The sequence below is a fragment of the Alexandromys fortis genome, unplaced genomic scaffold (assembly GCF_014885135.2).
Source record: "Alexandromys fortis isolate MF-2015 unplaced genomic scaffold, M_Fortis_MF-2015_v1.1 scaffold_29, whole genome shotgun sequence".
NCBI classification, from domain to species: domain Eukaryota; kingdom Metazoa; phylum Chordata; class Mammalia; order Rodentia; family Cricetidae; genus Alexandromys; species Alexandromys fortis.
Window position 1 is genome coordinate 12510803 of NW_026067891.1, and position 19818 is coordinate 12530620.

Genomic DNA, 19818 nt, shown 5'->3' on the forward strand with positions numbered 1-19818 from the left:
CCTGAGTGTCAGGAGAAGGCATTGGGAGCTTAGTTCCACTCAATACCACTAGGTTTGTGTGGAGACTAAATGAGGATGAGAGAGGAAGCAGAGGCAGCTGAGATCCGCATGTGCCAGTGGAGACCCCAGGACAGGGCACCAGCTCAGGATGACCTGCACCCATCTGAGAAAGTCCTCACTGCGTGACAAGGGCTTTTGCTGGGGATCCCAGGAAGCAAAGCATCACACTTGACTTCCAGGTGTTTCTTCTGCTCAGTGGTCCTTAACATTTAGGGAAATAAAAATGTATACTACAATTTAAGTAGGTTGCTATAAGTTGTTCTCCCAGAGTTGGGAAAACCAAAATGAGTCCTAACTTGCCTCTGCCATGCAGAGGTTGTAAATGGAAAGGGGACACATGGCTCTGTCGTGTGAGAACTGTTTCTGGAGTATAAAGTGTAAGGACTCACTAGCCACATGTTCTGTCTTCTGAGCTGCCACCCACCCTTTGGAAAGGAAATGTGGTAACAACCAGCATCAAGTGTCTTTTTAAATCAGAAAATACAACAAATAACTTCCTTATATGTTTGTCCGAGTCAGGGCTGGTGTCTTGGTTTCACTCAGATGGACAGAGATGCCTGACCTAGACAGTTTCTGCTCACATGTTGCAGGTGTCGCTTCCACTGTTGAGACTTGCTCTGCATGTGTGGGGTGCTTTACACGTGCTTGGTCTAGACCTTGAGGAGGCTTCTGAGTTTCTGTTATTGATGCCAGCTGAGCTCACCTGACTCCATGTTTGCTTCCAGAGATCGAGATGGTGATCATGGAGCGTAGCAAGCTCTCGGAGCTGGCCACTGCTGGGGCCTCAGTGCGGGAGCAGAATACCACAGACGAGGAAAAGAGTGCTGCCACAGGCTCAGAGAGCACGCAGTGGAGCAGGTAGGCAGCAGGGCACTTCTGGGAGGTACTGGACAGTCACTCAGCCTTGGGAAGAGGTCACTGCCCCACCAGATGGCTGCTCTGATCCTCTTTGTTCTCTCTGCTCCAGTCTCTGGCCACCCAGAGGCATAAGAAGAGAGCTGGCCCTTGGCACGTGCTTATACCCTTATCCTTTGAAAGGTGACCAGGACAGGACACCACCACTGGAACACTTGGCAGCTAGGCTAGATCTAAAGGATAGAGACCATTCCCAGGACGACCCTCTTGAGAGCCAGGCATAAGGTTCCCATCTCAATCCCTGATTGTTGTGCTTCTCTACGGCTCTGAGACCTTTGGCACATAGAGCAGTCTACCGCTGCCCCCTGTCATGGTCCAGTACCGTGACACTCACCTCAAAATGGCTTGTGGAGCTAATCTTGAACCTTGCTCTGCTTATGTCCTGCAGTCTTTCTCAGGCTCATCAGCTATAGCACAGGGTTGCTCCCACAGCCTGCAGTGAGGTGCTGGAGGGCATCTTCATTTTAGGGTTGTTTACTCACCTATTAGGCAGCCACACTACACAGGCCTCAGCTGCAGTTTAGTGTGTTAGTTAGTGTTAATGCAGGTACCACTGGTGTAGGGGTTTGGTCTCCCTGGGGCACACTGACTTCCTGAAACCTCAAGATGTGGCCAGGAATGTACTCCTTCCACATGCACACCTCATTTGTTAACCTAGTTTAAAGCACTGAAGCACACTTATTTTCAGTTTTTTCTCCGTATCTTGTTGGTTGGTGGGTGTGTGGGTGGTGCTGAGGATGGAGGTCAAGCCCTCCATCAAGTAGGTCAGTATTGTGTTGCTGGTGGAGCCATGTTCATTACCAGTTCTTATTTTCTTTGTTTGGGTGGTGTTAGGCTGTCTAACAGACAGGGTTAATTTGTAACAGATGCATAAGAGAACAGTTTTTGATTTCATTAACTGAAAAACATCGACTAACACAGTATTGGTTATCAGTTGTAACCTATAAAGCTTTTCACAATTTTGCTTAACAAGATGTAACCCCTGAGCTCTGAAAATGAAGGACGTCATTCTAAACATAGAAGAGACAGGTTAGAAGCATGGCCTAGCATTAGTTAGAACTGGAAAAACCACAAATGACAAGCAGTAGATAATGCTTAAGCAAATGAGATCTGTGTGCTTACAGAATATTAGCTGCTCATTTCCCTGTGCCCCTGTGTAATGTGCAGGGTTTTAGGATCCTGAAACAGTGACACGATAGCTTTGTGAAAGGGAGAGGGAGACCAGGGTGTTATGCGTAATTATTGGACTTGACGACTTCTTTTTTCCTGCATTTTAGGGAATGGAGGGGTTTTCTTAGAGTTGATTGGGTTCTTTTTAACCTTAGATGACTAACTGGTTACTGTGACCACATAACTTTCTACTTAGCAGAAGCTGACTTGAGTGCCTGGAGGTGAGCTGCCTACAGGCCTGAACCAAGTTCTCTGTGTGTCCCCGAGACTGAGACAGCAATCCTAGCGCCCACCTCCTAGCAGTGAGGCTGGGAGCAAGTAAGTGAAGGAAGATGGCCATTTGTTCCCCAAAGCCTCAGTTCAATCTTGACATCTATTCCACCACAGTGAGAACTGGAGCTACTGTGAATTTCCTTGTATAGTGTCCTGCCTGCACTCACCACCCCCACCCCCACCAAAAGCAAACAAACAAAAACAAAAGCTGTTTTTGTTTTGCTTTGAGACAGTCTTAATATATTGTTCTTCCTGGCTGGCCTGAAATCCACAGAACTCCTCCACCTGCTTCTGCCTCCTGAGTGCTGGGGTTAAAGGTGTGTACCACAGGCCCAGCTCAGCAACCTTTAAGGATACGTAAATGATGATGCACATTCTAAAAATGTGAAAACTCCACAAGTGCAAAGAAGAAATAAAAGTCGATGATCCCAGATGTTCCGGTTTTGATTATTTCTTATCAACTTTTTCAGGACCACTTTTCTGGGCATGTGCTCATGCCTGTCATGTTTTATTTCTCCTTTTGCTGTCCAATATCAAACTCCACCATCTTTGTCACATCATTACCTTTAGTAAACACATGTTTAGTAGCTTCATAATACTCCATCTCATACCTAAAAGACAGCACACCCACCAAGCCTTTGGTGCTTGATTATTTATATTATTCCCAAGTGTAAAGACAATCCAAATTGTGAGCAGCTGGTTTACAAGAAATGTTTTACAATTTATACTGCTCTCAACTTTGGCAGAGTTATTGCTAGAAAACTCACAAAACTCAAATCTCCACACAATAGGGTTGTGGACAGGTCTGAATGGAGGAGCCCATCCTGGGCTCTAGAAAATAGAGACTGAATGTCAATGTTCACTTTAAGGGCTTTCCTTATAATCTTTGTGTGTCATGTGTTTATTTGAAACACAACTAATACATTTTTACTACTTTATTTTCATTTTTCAGCTTACTATTTTGTTTTGATACATCAGGATTTGAGGGCTTAGGATGAGGAACTAGGACTATAACTCTAGTGGAGCACTTGCCCAGCGTGCTCAAGGTCCTCCACTCTATCCCGCACAAAGGCCTACAGTATTCAGAATAGTGTGGAAGACTCTGCAGCGGATGAGCTGCCTTGAGCAGCCATATTTTCACCCTCATAGGTAGTCCATGCTGTGAATACCCATGTGACTTCTGGGCGTTAAATATATCCTTATTCACTCTGGAGTACTTGGCATTCTTGACCTTAGCTGGGATCAGAGTCTCCTGCCCCAGACCTGCCTGTGTCCATTCTCTTGTCTGTTACTGAAGAATCTTGCTAGCCTTGACCCTACACTAAGAAGGACAGCTTTTGGGATGTGTATTTTCCAGGTTATGGCAACTCTTTATATCTTATTCACAGAGCACAGGAGGTGAGAGACCTCACTATCAGTTCTTCTAGTCAAGGAATATTAGCCCAAGAAATTGCTGAATCAGGACACTGCCAAAATGAAATCATGGAAAAGTGTCCTTGAAATATTAAATATAACAATCAAATACAGTGCATGACCCTATTCTGAGACCCTCCAGTCAGCCTCTGGCTGGAATGCTTCTGTGTGGTTGAGGAGGTGGGACAGTTATGGCACTCAGCAGAGGGTTTTTAGCAGGAAGAAGACAGATCAGCATCTGAACCCAGGCAGTCTGACTCCAGAACTGTACCTTTAAACTTACTCATGTGCCTGGCCAGGTGGTATCGGTCCATTCGAGCATCCCATTTTCTTCTTTATTCTCTCCGTCTTTCCTTTAAAGTGATGATGTGTGCCTGTGTTGTCTCTGCCAGCTGGCAAGGGAGTGCAGAAGGGCTGGCACTTGTACCTAGCGTCTCCAGCATCTGAGACACCCAGTGAGTGATATCAAATGACTAAGAGGTCACTTTCCCCTCTGGATAGCAGCTTTCGAAGGTCAGAGCCCATCTCTCATTTGTACGGTTGTGTTCCCAGTGCCTGATTCTGCACAGGCACATACTGTGTTCATCACAAACTAGTGGCCTTAGAGTCCAGACCTATAAGAAACAAAACCAGCTGTTGCTGTCAGGTGAGAGAGGGAAAATGTACATGTGTCCAGAGGATTATAGACCTCTCCTCTTTTCCAGGCCCTTCCTGGATATGGTATACCATGCCCTGGACAGCCCCGATGATGATTACCATGCCCTCTTCGTGCTCTGCCTCCTATACGCCATGTCTCATAACAAAGGTAGGCATGCTCCTCACCATCTTCGGTGTCTGACACAGTGCTCTGCTGTTCACTGGTACGGGGGAGGAGGGAGGAGGGAGGGCACTTGGGGAAGGCGTTTCCTTTCTGGCCTCTGAAGTGACTACTACAGTGCTCTTCTTCAGCCACATTACAATTTCTCAGGTGTTTTTCTGCAGACTGAAGCCACAGGCATTGGTGACTCAGGCATGGTGGTGGGAAATTCAAGTGTGGCTGTCTAAACCAGTGAGGCTAGCTTCCCACTGTGGCTTTCTACAGACCCCTCTCTGCTTTACAACTAACCTGACCAACGACCACTTTGACATCAGAGCAAAACCAGTCAAACTGGAACCTTGGTTTTGCTATTTATAATACTCGATGTTCTTACCGTGGGCTCAGTGCTAAAATAGACTTAGGTGGAAGCGTAGGTTTCCTTTCTGAAGAGAGGTGTGGTTCTCCAGCTTCCCTGGCTCAGGCTGTGTGTGTGGCCAGGCCCCAGTTCCAACAGAACTGACAGTTGACTGGCATACACTAGGTCCTCCCTCAGTGCCCAGTGCTGGGAAAAGCTTCTGTTGTTGGCCCACCTGGCTCCCCACACTCAAGTTTGGAGACTTTTCTCAAGAATATTCATGAGAACTGGAGTTGGCATAGATTGACACATGGTGTCAAGTGACATTGCAGGAGGTTAATATTCAGCTTGTTGGGAGTAGATGTCTACTAAGTGCTGTTTGCTAAGACAGCCTATGGCTAGAGTCATTAAAGCAGAGCTAAATCTCAGTTATTTTTAAATTATTCTTAAACATTAGTCATGCAAATTAAGTCAGTTAGCAGCACAAAAACATGTAGTGGAAAATGCCTCCCCTCTGCTTTGTCCCCAGCCTTCTTCTTCAAGACAGCTTTTGCATCAGTTTCTCACATGCCCTCTAAGGAAGCTGTTAAGAAGAAAACCAGCTGCACCCGTAGCCACCAGTGGGTGTCCATGTGGCTTGCTGCTGGGTCTGCCCTTGTCTTCTCATCAAGGGTTGACACAGTGCTTCTCATCTGTGGAAATGCCTGCTGCATGTCTGGGCCATAACTGGTTCTGTCTCCTTAGTAACTACAGTAGGCAGCCTCCGGGGTTTCTTCTCTAGAAGGATATTCTCAACAGCTCTGCTCAGTGTAAACCATTCTACTTGGAATGAAGCTAAAGACCTGGTCTCAAGCCACCACCACCTCTTCCTTCTCTTGCTCCTCTTCCTCCTCCTCCTCCTCCTCCTGTGGTTTAGGGTAGAGATGGAACCCAGAATCCCATGTATATTAGCCCAGTCTTACAACTTGAGACTTTAAAGAGCATGACGGGCTCCAATTCCTGCTGATGTTGTGTCTGATTCCCTCCCACACATACAGTCTCCTTCCTTCCCCTATGGCCCCTCCAACACCCCACTCACTGCCTCTACCCTAGAATTCATTACTGGAAGTCAGACAACTCTATGACCGATTCTGTAGTCAGTTCCTGCTGGTGGCATGCTGGATGCCTCTGCCCAGTGTTCCAGCACACCCTGCCAGGCTGCATTCATCCTGTAAATATACACTCCCTGACATTCTGTTTTTGTTAGCATTGCCATCCAGAGTCACAGCTGCCATGACCATTGATACTTTGCTTCCTTTGTTCCTGACAGTTTCTCATCAGCTTGTCTGTTCTCCCTTTCTGGCATGTACAGGGCTGGCTCAAGCCTGGCGTGGAGATGGAAACCAAGGCAGAAGTAAAGAGAAAATGAGGGTGGCCTGCTGTCATGGTTATTATCTTAGGCCTGCAATTATCAGCTCCTGCTATGGTCATGGGTATTGCTGTTTATTGTAGTCCACCTTCCTTAGAACCCCTTACAGCGACTGCTTTGACTCTCTGTCCTTTGCTATTCAGGAACATTCAGTTTCTCCCTTAACTTCCACCCCCCCCCATACCTGCTCTGTATACTATCAAGACCACCTTGGTTTGGTTTCTAGAATTCCCTTCTCAGACCTTTGGCAGGGGCCAGGAGCAGAGTCACTCAGATGCAGCAACAGAACTCTGGTAGAGGTCAACTTGAGGCACCTCTCGTGCTCTTCCCTGAACTCAACCATGTTCCTGTGAATAAGCAATGGAAACTACCTCTCCTCCATGGAGGCCAAAAGAAAAAGTCTATGAGAAGGCTGGACAGGGGTACCTCACAGCCATGAAGCTGATGGGAAGGACTGGAAAGGACTGTTAGAAACATTGGGAGTTTCTGTCCGGTGCTCCAATGTGGGTCTCTGTCTCTGTCTCCTTTCATTGCCTGATGAAGGTTAATATTCAGGAGGAAGCCTATATGATTTTCTTTGGGTTCTCCTTATTTAGCTTCTCTAAGATCACGAGTTATAGGCTCAATGCCCTTTATTTATGTCTAGAAACCAAATATGAGTGAATACATCCCATATTCCTCTTTTTGGGTCTGGCTTACCTCACTCAGGATAGTGTTTTCTATTTCCATCCATTTGCCTGCAAACTTCAGGAAGTCCTTGTTACCTTACTAGAACTGGATGGAGGTGGGTGGTCCTTGGACTTCCCACAGGGCAGGGAACCCTGATTGCTCTTTGGGCTGACAAGGGAGGGGGACTTGGTTGGGGGAGGGGGAGGGAAAGGGGAGGCGGCGGTGGGGAAGAGACAGAAATCTNAATAGATAAGAAACCTTGGCAGTAAGTATTGATGAGCCTTCCTTCAAGGGCTCCAATTTGGCCTAGTCAGTCAGATGTCTACAGCTTGGTGCTGTGCCTGACTCTGGAAGGTAGACTTTTCTTAATTAACTGACATGGAGACTAAATATTAATTATAAATGCTTGGCTGATAGCTCAGGCTTATTACTAACTAGCTATTACAACCTAAATGAACCCATTTCTATTAATCTATGTGCTGTCCTGAGGCTTGTGGCATTTACCGCTCCAGTGTGTCTTGCTTCCTCTCTGGCTGGTGACCCCTTCTTTCTAGAGTCCTCTGTGTCTAGCTATCCCTTCTATACTTCCTGTCTAGATACTGGCCAGTCAGCTTTTTATTAAACCAATCCAAGTGACAAATCTTCACAGTGTACAAAAAGATTATTCTACAGCAGGTCAGTGTTGGCTGGGGATGGTATCATACATAGCACATACTGGTCCTAGGGCCCAGCCCTGTGTGTGGGACTCTTCTTTGGAAGCCCAGGAGCCACCCTAGTTAGTGCAACATAACACCTGTTCCCCAGAGAATCTGCACCTTCTTGAACTCACACGTAGTCTTTCGGGTTATTTTCTCTTTTTCCAGTCACCACCTATGGAGGTTCCTCTCAGAAGTCACCTTCTTTTCAGCTCTCTTTGGTGACACTCTGGGTTAATGCTACCTGCTATGAAATTTTATGGACCTTGCTATATTTGACCTGTTACATTTTCTTAAGAACTTTCTTTTTTGTTGAGGCAAGATCTCATGCATACCAGTCTATCTTGAAATTCACTTTGTAGCTAGGGATGACTGTGAACTTCTGCTTCTCCTGCCTCTGACCTCCCAAATGCTGAGATTGCAGATGTGCACCATCATTCCTGGTATAGACAGTGCTGAGGCCTCATCTGAATTTGATATGCAACCCTCACTGTTAAGGATTTTTGTATGTATGTTCATGGAACACTAATCTATATAGAGACTTCTTGCAATTCTCTTATCTGGCTACACTGCAGTGATGTACCTTAGAGTGTAGACTGGAAGGTAATTCATCCTCCTTAGTTTCTTGGGATATTCATATATAATAAATATATATATTTTTTTTTTAAAAAGCTAGGATTATTTCTTTTGTAAGTATTCTTTGAACCAGTGAAGCTGTGTGGACAAGGTATTTTCTATGAGGATTTTTTTGTTTTGTTTTGAGATCAGATATGTAGCCTAAGATAGCCTCAAACTTGCAACCCCTCTGTCTTAGCCTCCTAAGTGTTGGGATTACAGGTGTGTTCCACCACATCCAGCTGAAGGAAGGTTTTAACCATCGAATTTCTTATTGGAGATATTAGATCATTTCTTTTTTTGAATGAGTTTTGATAATCTTTCAAGGACTTTATCATTTCATCTAACCTATAAAACTTATTATTATAAGGTTTAGACAGTCCCATTTATTAATTATTTTTCTCAGTGTCTGGGGTTATATTTAGAAAGAGTTCTCCTGTGCCAATGTGTTCACTTCTAGTTTCCACTTTCTTTTCTATGAGGTTGGTTTTATGTTGAGGCCTTTGATCCATTTGGACTTGAATTTTGTGCATGGCAGTAGATATGGATCTATTTTCATGTTGATATCCAGTTATGCCAGAACCATTTGTTGAATATACTTTCTTTTTTCCCTTTTATATTTTTTGCTTTTTGTCAAAAATTGGGTGTTTGTAGATGTGTGTATTGATATCTGGGTCTTTGATTTGGTTCCATTGGCCCTCCTGTCTGTTTTTATGCCAATACCTGGCAATTTTCAGTACTCTAGCTCTGTAGTAAAGTTTGAAGTCAGGGGTTGTGATGCCTCCAGAAGTTCCTTTATTGTACAGGATTGTTTTAGCTATTCTGGTTTTTTTTTTTTTTTTTTTTTTTTTTTTTTTTTTTTTNTTTTTTGCTTTTCCATCTGAAGTTGAATATTATTCTTTTGAGGTCTTTGAAGAATTTTGCTGGGATTTTGCTGGGCATTGCATTGAATCAGTAGATTGCTTTTGATAAAATTGCCATTTTTACTATGTTAATTCTACCTACCCAAGAGCATGGGAAGTCTTTCCACTTTATGGTGTCTTCTTCAATTTCTTTCTTCAAAGATTTAAAGTTCTTGTCACACAAGTCTTCCACTTTTTTGGTCAGAGTTACTCCTAGATATTTATGCTATTTATGGCTATTGTGAAGGGTGTTGTTTCTCTGATTTCTTTTTCAGCCCATTTATCAAAGGAGGGCTACTGATTTTTTTTTTTTGAGTTAATCTTGTATCCTGCTACATTACTGATGATGTTTATGAGTTGTAGAAGTTGCTTGGTAGGATTTTGGGGGTCACTTATGTAAACTATCATATTATCAGCAAATGTATTTTTACATCAATGTTCATGCTTTTTGATGAACATTGGTCTATAATTCTCTTTTTTAGTAACATCTTTCGGTGGTTTGGGTATCAGGGTAATTGTAGCCTCATAAAAAGAGTTTGACAGTGTTCCTTTTGTTTCTCTTGTGTGGAGCAATTTGAGGAGTATTGGTATTGAAAATCTTGTAGAATTCTATGCTGAAACCATCTGGTCCTGGGCTTTTTTTGGTTGGGAGACTTTTGATGACTATTTCTATTTTTTTAAGCAGTTATAGGTCTATTTAATATGCTTATCTGGTTTTTATTTAATTTTGGTAAGTGATATTTATTCAGAAAGTTGTCCTTTTTTTTAAGTTTTCTAATTTTGTGGAGCACAGGTTTTCAAAATATGACCTAAGATTCTCTGGATTTCCTCCATGTTTGTTGTGTCCCCCTTTTCATTTCTGATTTTAGCTCAAGCTTCTTATTAACTAACTCTTATATCTTAAATTATCCCATAATTCTTGTCTGTGTTAGCCATGAGGCTTGGTACCTTCTATCAGTGAGGCACCCTCATCTTGCTTCCTCTGCAACTGGGTGATGACTGCAGACTCAGCCTTTTCTCTTCCCAGAATTTTCCTATTCTGGTTGCCCTGCCTATACATCCTGCCTGGCTACTGGCCAGTCAGTGTTTTATTAAACCAATACAAGTGACATGTCTTTACAGGGTACAAGACCATTGTCCCACGGTATTTTCCTATGGACAGGACAGCTTCTGTAAGGTTGAAGCAGACTGCTTCAGGCAAAGGGCCTGCAGTGGGGAAATACATACGTATTTAAGGAGTAGGGTGTAGGCCTACTAGGGCTGGTGGGGGAGCCAAGATTAGTGGGAAACCCTTCTCTAGGGGTAGGAAAATGGCCTCAGGGATGCTGGGGAGATGGCTTTGTGGTTAAAGAGCACCAACTTTTTCCAGAGGACTCAGGTTTGATTCCCAGCACCTACAAGGTAATTCACAACCATCTGTTAACAATGCATGTATGTATTGCACAGACATATATGCAGGCAGAACACACATACACATAAAATAAGTAATTTTAAAAAACAAGAAAGAAAAGAATATCCTCAGATGCAAGTTTCCAGAGGAACCTCAGGCTAGTGGGAACAGATTATTCAGGGTGGGGAGTACACTGCTAGAGAGAAGCTGAACAATTCTCTGGGAAGCAGTGGAGACCTTTAGGGCAGCTGAAATGGAGCTGGGAGAGCTGTGACAGGCTTGGGAGTCAGAACTGGAGATGCTGATAGACTGAATATCGGAAGAGTGTAGGCCCAGCAGGAGGATGAGTTGGTGGTGACTGCTACAGTTGGCTCAAGTACCTTGTGCTAATGTCAGTCACTAAGGGAAAACAGGAGAGGCTCAAGGCTGGGAATAGGTCTTCCTTTTGATGTGGATGGCAGAGATCTGGATGATGACTGACTTCTGACTCCTTTTTCTCTGTGGCAAATAATGTTCAAAGCCAGTGGAAATGGACCATTTACAGAGGCAAATTAAAGAGAAATGGGAAAAGCTCAAGTTTGACACCCGAGGCCAGTTCTTTGGGGAAGCTGCTGGTAGAAAAGCTACTACACTTGGTGTGCCAGCCTGGCCACTGAGCACAGGGGCTGCCTTTGGTGATTTTGAATGGAAGCTGTTTGATTGGCTGGCTTTCTGGTTATCTACACTTGATTCCAGCTTCTCTTCTCCATATCCTTCCCCCTGAAGCAGGTCCCGAACAAGATATTCTCTTCTTAGTAGGTATTTTTTCCCTGATAAGACAATTTCAGCCTAAAAGCTTTGTTAATAGAAACCAAATGTGAGCTCAGACCTTCTGGTAAATCTTAATAGATGAGATACTGTACTGAAATGAGCAGCCCACAGTGGGAAGGGTTGCCTGATGAGGAAGGCGGTGTCATGATTCAGTCGGCCACATAATGAATTCTGGTTAGTGTCTGCACTTTTGGTCAAGTCTGAATGGAGTCTGTGTGCAGAGCAGCTCTGTATGCCTAAGCCTTTCCAGTTCACTCATTGTTCTCCCCAGCCCCAGCTGCTTACCCAGGAGGCGCTTGGACTTTGGGGTTTGTTTTGTTTTGTTGAGAAATTCCTGGAATAGCACAAGAGGTAAGGGAAAGCTAGAAAGTAGGTGACAAAGTTCTAGGCATGAGGACCAGCAAGCACCACCCAGATTGCAGCTGCCAGAAGCTCAGCATGGGAAGCACATTGGAAATTGACTTAACATCTGCTGGGCTCTCGGCATAGTTGGCCTAAAGTGTTCCAGCTCTGAGAATGCCTACAGGATATAGCTTGGGAGAACCTGGGAGTCACAAGAAACAGAAAACTAGTGGATATATTTACCTGCTCCCTTCTAGTCGTGGGTCAGGTCTCCATGGCCTCCTATAAATATCTTTGCTAAGGGTGTCTTCCAACCTTGACATGAGCAAGCACTGCAGCTAAGAAGGAAGAATCCGGAAATCAGAGTTGGGAGGGAGGTTTAGTCACTAGTTGCAGTGTGGAACCATGCCTTCCCTTTCTCTTCTGGATTCTTTGAATTAGTTCATTGGAAGTGACACTCTGCAGCAATATGGACTCTTTGGACCAGCCTAGGCTATGAATTCAAGTCCCTCCAACCATCCCGACCATTGGCAGGAAGGGAATGAGGAAGCAAATGGCCTGCCGGGAGGTAGATCTCAATTGGCTATATGCTGCTCATTGGAAATTTTTTTTTAAGACACTTGAGATTTGAGCACATAGGACAATATATTATTCCCGAGGCTTATTTCAGACAGAGCAAAATGAAGGTGTAGCGTGTTTGCCACAGAACCTGCCTTTCTGTAACTGAAAACTATGGTGCATATGTGTCACATCCGTTGCTCTTACCTTTTACATACATGTCCCTGTCATGTTGGGTCATGTTTTAGAGGGACACAGTCCACTCTGGCTGGAGCATGAAACAACAAGTCACATTGTATCCTCAGTCTGGAAGCAGAGTGATGCTTCTGAGGAGGGGTCTGCATGCTCTGTTCAGCCTCCATGGAAACACCCTCCCAGACACACCCACATCTGTAATTCCATCTAGTTAAGTGGAGTTCACCTAATTTCTTCACCACTGTCAGCCAGTATTTTCTTTTAGTCAGGTAGTTAAAATCCCAGATCAAGTGCTTCTCCACACGTGGCTTCCAAAGAATGGTGGTGGTGATGCAGTGCTTGTCACAGAATGCTGTCTGTCCCCTGGCATACGGTTGAACTGTCCTCAGCTCACAAACTGCTAGGCTCTTGTTTCCTCCAGCTGCTTCTGTGATAACTTTTTCTTCTATTCAGTTGTCATAGTGTAGAACCTTTTTGTTTTTGTTTTGTTTGTAGTAGGCCATTTTTGATTAAAATTAAATCTGGCAAGGTGACTCAACAAATGAAGGTACTTGCTGCCAAGCTTGACAACCTAAATTTGATCCCCAGGAACCCACATAGTAGAGGGAAAGAACCAACTCTCATAGATTACCTATATCCCCATAAATAAATATAATTAAAAATTTCAAATAATAAAATAAAATAACTCCATTAAGATCTAACCCAGAGGATTTTGTGTTGAGAACCCTGCTAAATAGCATGGCACACATACTTTGGACAGGAAGAGGGAAGAACTAACGAGCAGGGATCTTGTGATGTGGGCCAGAAAGACAGAAGATGGAGTTGGCTCCAGATTTTTTTGTTACCTTTGTGGCCTTGGGCAAACATTTTTTTTTTGAGCTCACTTTATGAAGACTTATTTTTTATGCATTATTTTTCTTGTGTAGGCACTAGGAAGACTGTCTTTATAATAAGATCCTACCCTTCCTCCAGAAAATTCTATCTTTGCCTATAGAGCTTGAGCTTTTGGTTGGTTGGAGGTGGTGACTGTTGCTGAGCCCTGGAATGCACAGCCCCTTGAATGTGGCTTTCATAGTGAGCTTCCCGTATGAGTGGTGCCACTATCCCTCCCTAACTGGATTTCAGTCACCTCTGGAGTCATCTAAAGGTGGCCCCGCTGCCTTCAGCATGCTCTATGACCTTGAGAAAGCATGAAGCATCACACTGAGCCTCAATTTCTTCGCCAAAGACATGCTTGATATACTGTGTGGACCAGAGTGGGGGGTTCAGGGCTCTGGGATCCTCCCCTGACAGATGGCCAAGAAAGAACAAAATGACCTCAGAGGGATCTCTTCCTGTCTCTGGAAGATTTTGCCCCAGATCTCTTCATGTTTCAGAAAGTCTAAGGAAAGCTAGAGAAATCCCAGGAAAAAAAACTCAAGCTCTGGCTCCAGCTTGCCTATTATCTAGGAGGCTCCACCTCTGTGGACTGGAGGAGCTGATGGTATAGTGTGCTAGGGAGGAAGGGCAGCCAGAGCTTTGCTCAGAGCCATAGAGCAGCAGTCCTGCCCTGTATGTCCCACCCCTCAAATGGAAGGAAGGAGAGATATTGGGACAGGAGTGATACCTCTAGGAAAGTAAAGGCCAAAAAGTTTGGATTGCCATTTTTACTATGTACTTCAGAGTTCTTCCAAGTTGGACAGTTGGCATCAAAATGCAGAATCTACATGTTCAGCTTCAGAGCCACACTGTGGGCATGAGAGAGGCCTACACAACAACCCTCAGGCTATTGCTTCCTGCCCAAGTCATTTCAACAAAGCAGAATACTGCTTTAAGGCACCAGTGCACCCACAGAGCAGGGATTCCTCGGGAACCAGCTGTGCCACCTCCACTGTTCATCAAGGTTCTAGACAAAGCCTCACCTGGTACTCAAGGGACCACATTTCAAGAGTTCTGAGAGTACCACCTCCCCCAACTAGATTACAGGAAAAACTATGCTTCAGGCATAAACAATCCACAGGGGTCTCCTTGCTTGGGTCAAGCGCTGTGTTTATTTCTGCAAGTATTTCTCAAGCACTGTGTCAGATGAGAGGATAGGAGTCTGCAGAGTGCTGCCTCAGGCCTGTACCATTATAACAGTGCTGGCAGGTCTTCCTGTCATCTCAGTTCCTGGCAGTTCTTTAGAAAAATAATCTCATGGCCTATGGCTACAGACTTACCCATTCCCTTTCCTTAGCCACCCTCCACCCCACCCTTTCTTTTGTCTTTTAATAAATACTATTCATTTCCCCTGAGGGGGAAAATTTTTTTGGTGTCTTAGTGGTAGATATGCTTTATGAATTTTTATTATTTGTGCACCTACCTAGACTAAAGGTTTAACTCGGCTCCTCTCTGCTGCTCCTCAGGGGTAGGGCTGGCATCCCACTCAGCTCAGAGCCTGCCGCCAGCATGAGAGCTTAAGGTTGTGGTTGTTGGAGCCTCATATGTCTCATCTCTGTTTCTCTGGGTCTGTGTCTGCAGGGCTAGAAAGTGCCCAGCAAAGGGCTGCCCATATGTGGCACACAGACGTGGTAGAGAGCAGCAATGAGTTGCTCTGTGGGAAAACTGCTCCATTTTGCTTCTGCTTCATCTGTCAGAGATGCCACCACTGGTGTCTGCTAAGCGCTTGCCAGCCCTTGCTTCTAATAGAGACGGAGTAGGCCTTGGGCTCCAGTGAGTTCAGTCAACAGTCATTGGCTAGAATGTGAGAACACTGTTCCATCTGGCTTTCATAGTTACTGTTAATTATCACACCAAATGGCAATAGAAAATAATATGGTTTGTATGATTTTATGCACATGCACACATTTGTGTGCGTGTGTGTGAGCATATGCGTGTCTTTGGAGGCTAGGAGCCAACCTTGGGTCTTCCTTAGGCACCACCCCCTTTGTTTTGTGTGACAAGGTCTCTCACTAGCCTAGAGTTCACCAACTGGGCTAGGCTCTCTGACTAGTGAGCCCCAAGTATTTCCCCAGTACTAGAATTACAGTATGTGCCACATACTGTACATGGTTTCTGAGAATTGAGCTTGGGCCCTGATACCGGTGCAGTAAGCACTTTACCAGCAGAACCATCTCCCCACCACCAGAAATTGTATGTTTTGCTATATCTATGCATGTTCAGTGTACATAGAACCCAGACAGAAGGCAGTGACCAGGCCTCACTTTACAAAGAAGAATCACAGGCTGACGTTGAAGTTTTAGGAAGAAGATGCTCACTGAGGCAGCTTTGCCAATGGCCGTTTCTCTTCTTTCTTCATTCCAGGCATGGATCCTGAAAAACTGGAGCGAATCCAGCTCCCAGTGCCAAGTGCAGTTGAGAAAACCACCTACAACCATCTGCTAGCTGAGAGACTCATCAGAATCATGAACAATGCTGCCCAACCAGGTACCCCTGTCTTAGGGGCTAGATCCCTAGCCAGGCACCATGAGCCCTAGGTTCTGGATGTGGAGAAATCTCACCCCTTTCTTTTTCCTCTAGCCACCATCATTTGTCTTTTATTGGACCCAGGACTTTATCGCTGGGGTTGTCCCTACCCTTGGTTGTAGCTCCCTCTCTCTTTTCTCTCTCTGCACCAGCCTTACTCTGCTGCTTTTGTGATGGCTGGGACCCTCCTCTCTGGGAAGCCTGAGGCCGTACTGTGGGAATGAAGTAGGCTGTGACTCAGAGTGAGGGCAACCCATTTGAAGGGTTGAGTGAAAGTACACTCTTGTGCTCAGTGTCTCCAGTGGTTTGACCCAGTACCCGTGTGCAGCCAGACTACTAAGGCAATGACAGAATGGAATGAAGCTCTAGGCACGGCTTTTCCAGCTAGGGTAACTTTTCCTTCAGGATATATGTGACTATGACTGCAGACATTTTAAGCTGAATGACTAAGAATGTTCCTGCCTCTAGTGGCTAAAAGTCCAGGACACTGCTAAATATCTCAGGTTGCACAGGACTTCTACAGCACAGAGTTACTTGGCCTGGAATGTCAATAGTTGCATGGCAAGTTCTCTACAGAGACAGGAGAAAGGTTACTAGAATGAGAGAATGCATAGGGGACAATCTGGCCACCTGCTTGCCTCAGTGGGGAAGAGTATGGTTAGAGCAGCCTGGTGTGGTAAGCCTGGACCAGGTCAACCAGAGTTGGTCAGTGGTGACTGGAGCACTATGTGGCTATGCTACCAAGTGGGAGAAGGACCTGGAAAGCCAGATCAGTGGCCTCTGGGTGACAGCAGGTATCATAGCAGTTATTCACAGAATAGATGCTTTCTGATTGTATCCTACATACCAGCTAAGAGCCACAACTCAAATCCCAAAAGCTGTCACTGTGGAGATGGGGTCTTACACTCAGAGGTCAGGACAAAATTAGCATTGGGGAACAACATGCATGGTCTGTAAAGGTCTAGATGAAGAAAGGGATGTCGTGGATTGAGCCCTTGAGACACTGTTCATACCTAGTGGTAGCAAAGAAAAAGAGATAACCTAGGACCCTGAGTAGGAGGAAAAGGGACACAGAGTGTGACTCAAGACATTGGGTACTCTTTGGGGTCAGTTATTCCTGAGAGCTCCACTTAAAGGAGGCAGAGCCTTTTCCTGGGGCTGGAGTCATGAGCAAGCTTTGCAGGGTGCAGTGGGAGCCATGTGGGTTAGGGCACTGAGGGGAGCTGAGCTATGGCCAAGAATAGGGTCTGCTCTTTGACCTGCACTTGTGAAGGCAGGAGCTTGCTGACCAGCAGAGGGAGTATGCACATAGACCTCTGGATGGAGAGGGGATGGGAGGTCTGGAGGAGGTGGGCTGGAGCTGCATTAGTAGGTAGGGACTACTTTCCCTGAGCTTTTGTCATGCTAAGCTAAGAACAAATTTTTCTTCTCATCTATTTCAACAGCACCTACAGGGCATTATTAGCAAAAGGGCTGGTATTCGGGGTATGTCCCTGGGGAGTGTGTGCTTGGGCTCCAGGGTCTAAGACCTCAGGAACAAGGCCCAGAGGTTCTCTGCTTCCTCTTTCTACTATTACACCTCTACCTTTCCTTAGATAAAGTGCAAAGACCCATGGGACAGTTTACTTAACAGTAGTTGGCCTTGCTCTGGGTGATGGGTGTCTTCCCTAGGAGGAAAGAGGTGGCTTCCAGTAGCAACCCAGAACATAGCATAGAGTCCTGAAAACATTATTTGAGACCCTGGCCTCAGCTGTACCTCAGCTCCCCCATTACCCTAACAGATTTTGTAAGTTAGCCATTGTGTTTGTGTTTGTTTGTCTCTCAGTTTCTGCTTATATAGTTTAAGCTGGTCTGGGTTGGGTTTCTGTTAACTGTGACCAAGTTGTGATGAGCTTCATGCTGTGCTAGGCCTGGAGCCTGGTGCTGTGCAAACACCCCCCCCCCCCAAGAGGAGATCTCTATAGACACCCAGCGTGCTCAAGCCATGTGGGAGGGACAGTGTCAGTAAGGGAAGGGAGGTGACTGGTGCTGGTTATCATACCCATTCATCCAGGCCCCAGTAGTGTTCCTGTCCTTGCCACACCCCAGCACATGGAGAGCCTGTGCCCAGCATTTTTTCTTGCACACTGTAAAATTGAGCCTTACTGGTTCTACTGGGCTCCTTTGCTTGTTGCTACCTGATCTTTTTGAGCAGAGATGGGAGTTCCTTGGGCACACAAACTTGGGTGGTAAATGAAAATGTGAAATAAAAAGGAGGAGGATTTTTATTTCTTGACTATCCTAAAGCACAAGGCATTTTGGGGGGGAGTGGAGGTAGAGTCAAGGGAAAATGCAGCAGAAGGTCCAGGCTGAACATGGCCAGCAAACTAAACCAGATCATAAGAGGAGAGAAAGGGAGGGGGGGTGGTAAAAGAGGAGGCTGCTGACTAAGAAAGGTGAACTGGGCCAAGAGACCAGCTTAGCCAAAATGGCTGTTATATAGGGATAGGGCTGGGGGAAAGGAAAGGAAGCCCTGCCCTTGGGAGGGAGAGGTTTAGGTAGGGGTTGGGGTGAGGAGTGCTGAGTGAGACTTGTCCTGAGTTTGAGACCTAACAGGTGATATCCTCATTCTAGAAAGGAGAGAAGGCTCAACTCCACTGAGTTACATGATCCAGAGTGGGCTGTTAGTTTTGAACCCGTACTGGAGTGGGAAACATGCTGGACAGACACAGCTACAGCACAGCCTTCCACCTTCTCCCATCTTCCCTTGTTCAGCTGATAAAGGGACTTCAGGACAGATAGGAGCTAAAAGGCTTACCAGGGCGTGTTGACTTGTAACTACTGGAAAGGGAGTTGACATGTGTAGCTCCCTCTGGGCTCCCCTGGACACAAGAAGCCTTGAGCAAGACTGTCTTTCAGGTGATGAATACCCTCAAAAAAGGAAAACAAGAGCCTTGTATCCTGGATGGGCACTGGGCTGACCTCTTGTACCTGGGGTGAGCACTAGGTTCTGGGGTACCGGGCTGACGCTGGTGTGCTCTGCAGATGGCAGGATTCGGTTGGCTACACTGGAGGTGAGCTGCCTGCTCCTGAAGCAGCAAGTACTGACCAGCTCCGGCTGCGTCATCAAGGATGTGCATCTGGCCTGTCTGGAGGTGAGTCCATGCCTTCCCTTCCTATGCTGTCCCTCAGCTGAGGAGATCATTTACGAGGCTGCTGGCACTGCCGGTTCCACAGCATCCCTCACATAGTTCAGAGAAGCTGGGCCTGAGACACCTGTGACTCCCAAGATCCTACACATGTCCAGAAATGCCTCCTTCCATCCAGACCACATTCTTGTATTGCAGTAGCTTCTTTTGGAATAATCCACTTCTGGATCAGCTCCAAAAGTTTTCATATGTTCCTTTTATGTGACAAAGCTTTTATACATGTAGAAACGTATCCACCTACCATGTTGGGTGTTTTTGTTTTAGTTTGGTTTGGTTTATTGTTTTGTGTGTGTGTGCACGTGTGGGCATGTGTGTGTGTGTGTGTGTGTGTGTGTGTGTGTGTGTGTGTGTGCTAAAATACACATTTACTAGGTTCTCAGTATCTTTTATCATCTTTTGTTCCCCTTCATTAGTTTTAGAAAATGTAGCCGGGCGGTGGTGGCGCACGCCTTTAATCCCAGCACTCGGGAGGCAGAGGCAGGTGGATCTCTGTGAGTTCGAGACCAGCCTGGTCTACAGAGTTAGTTCCAGGACAGGCTCCATAACCACAGAGAAACCCTGTCTCGAAAAAACAAAAAAAGAAAGAAAAAAAGAAAGAAAGAAAGAAAGAAAGAAAGAAA

General features: G+C 45.5%; 1 protein-coding gene across 1 annotated transcript in view; it reads left to right on the forward strand.

Annotated features, from left to right (window-relative positions):
• Clec16a (C-type lectin domain containing 16A) overlaps positions 1–19818 on the forward strand; it is a 229553-nt gene that overhangs the window by 79370 nt on the left and 130365 nt on the right. Inside the window, exons 11-14 of the mRNA XM_050136455.1 lie at positions 786–918; positions 4536–4636; positions 15849–15971; positions 19035–19225. Of these exons, the coding sequence (XP_049992412.1) occupies positions 786–918; positions 4536–4636; positions 15849–15971; positions 19035–19225 (548 nt within the window). The remainder of the gene's footprint in view (positions 1–785; positions 919–4535; positions 4637–15848; positions 15972–19034; positions 19226–19818) is intronic.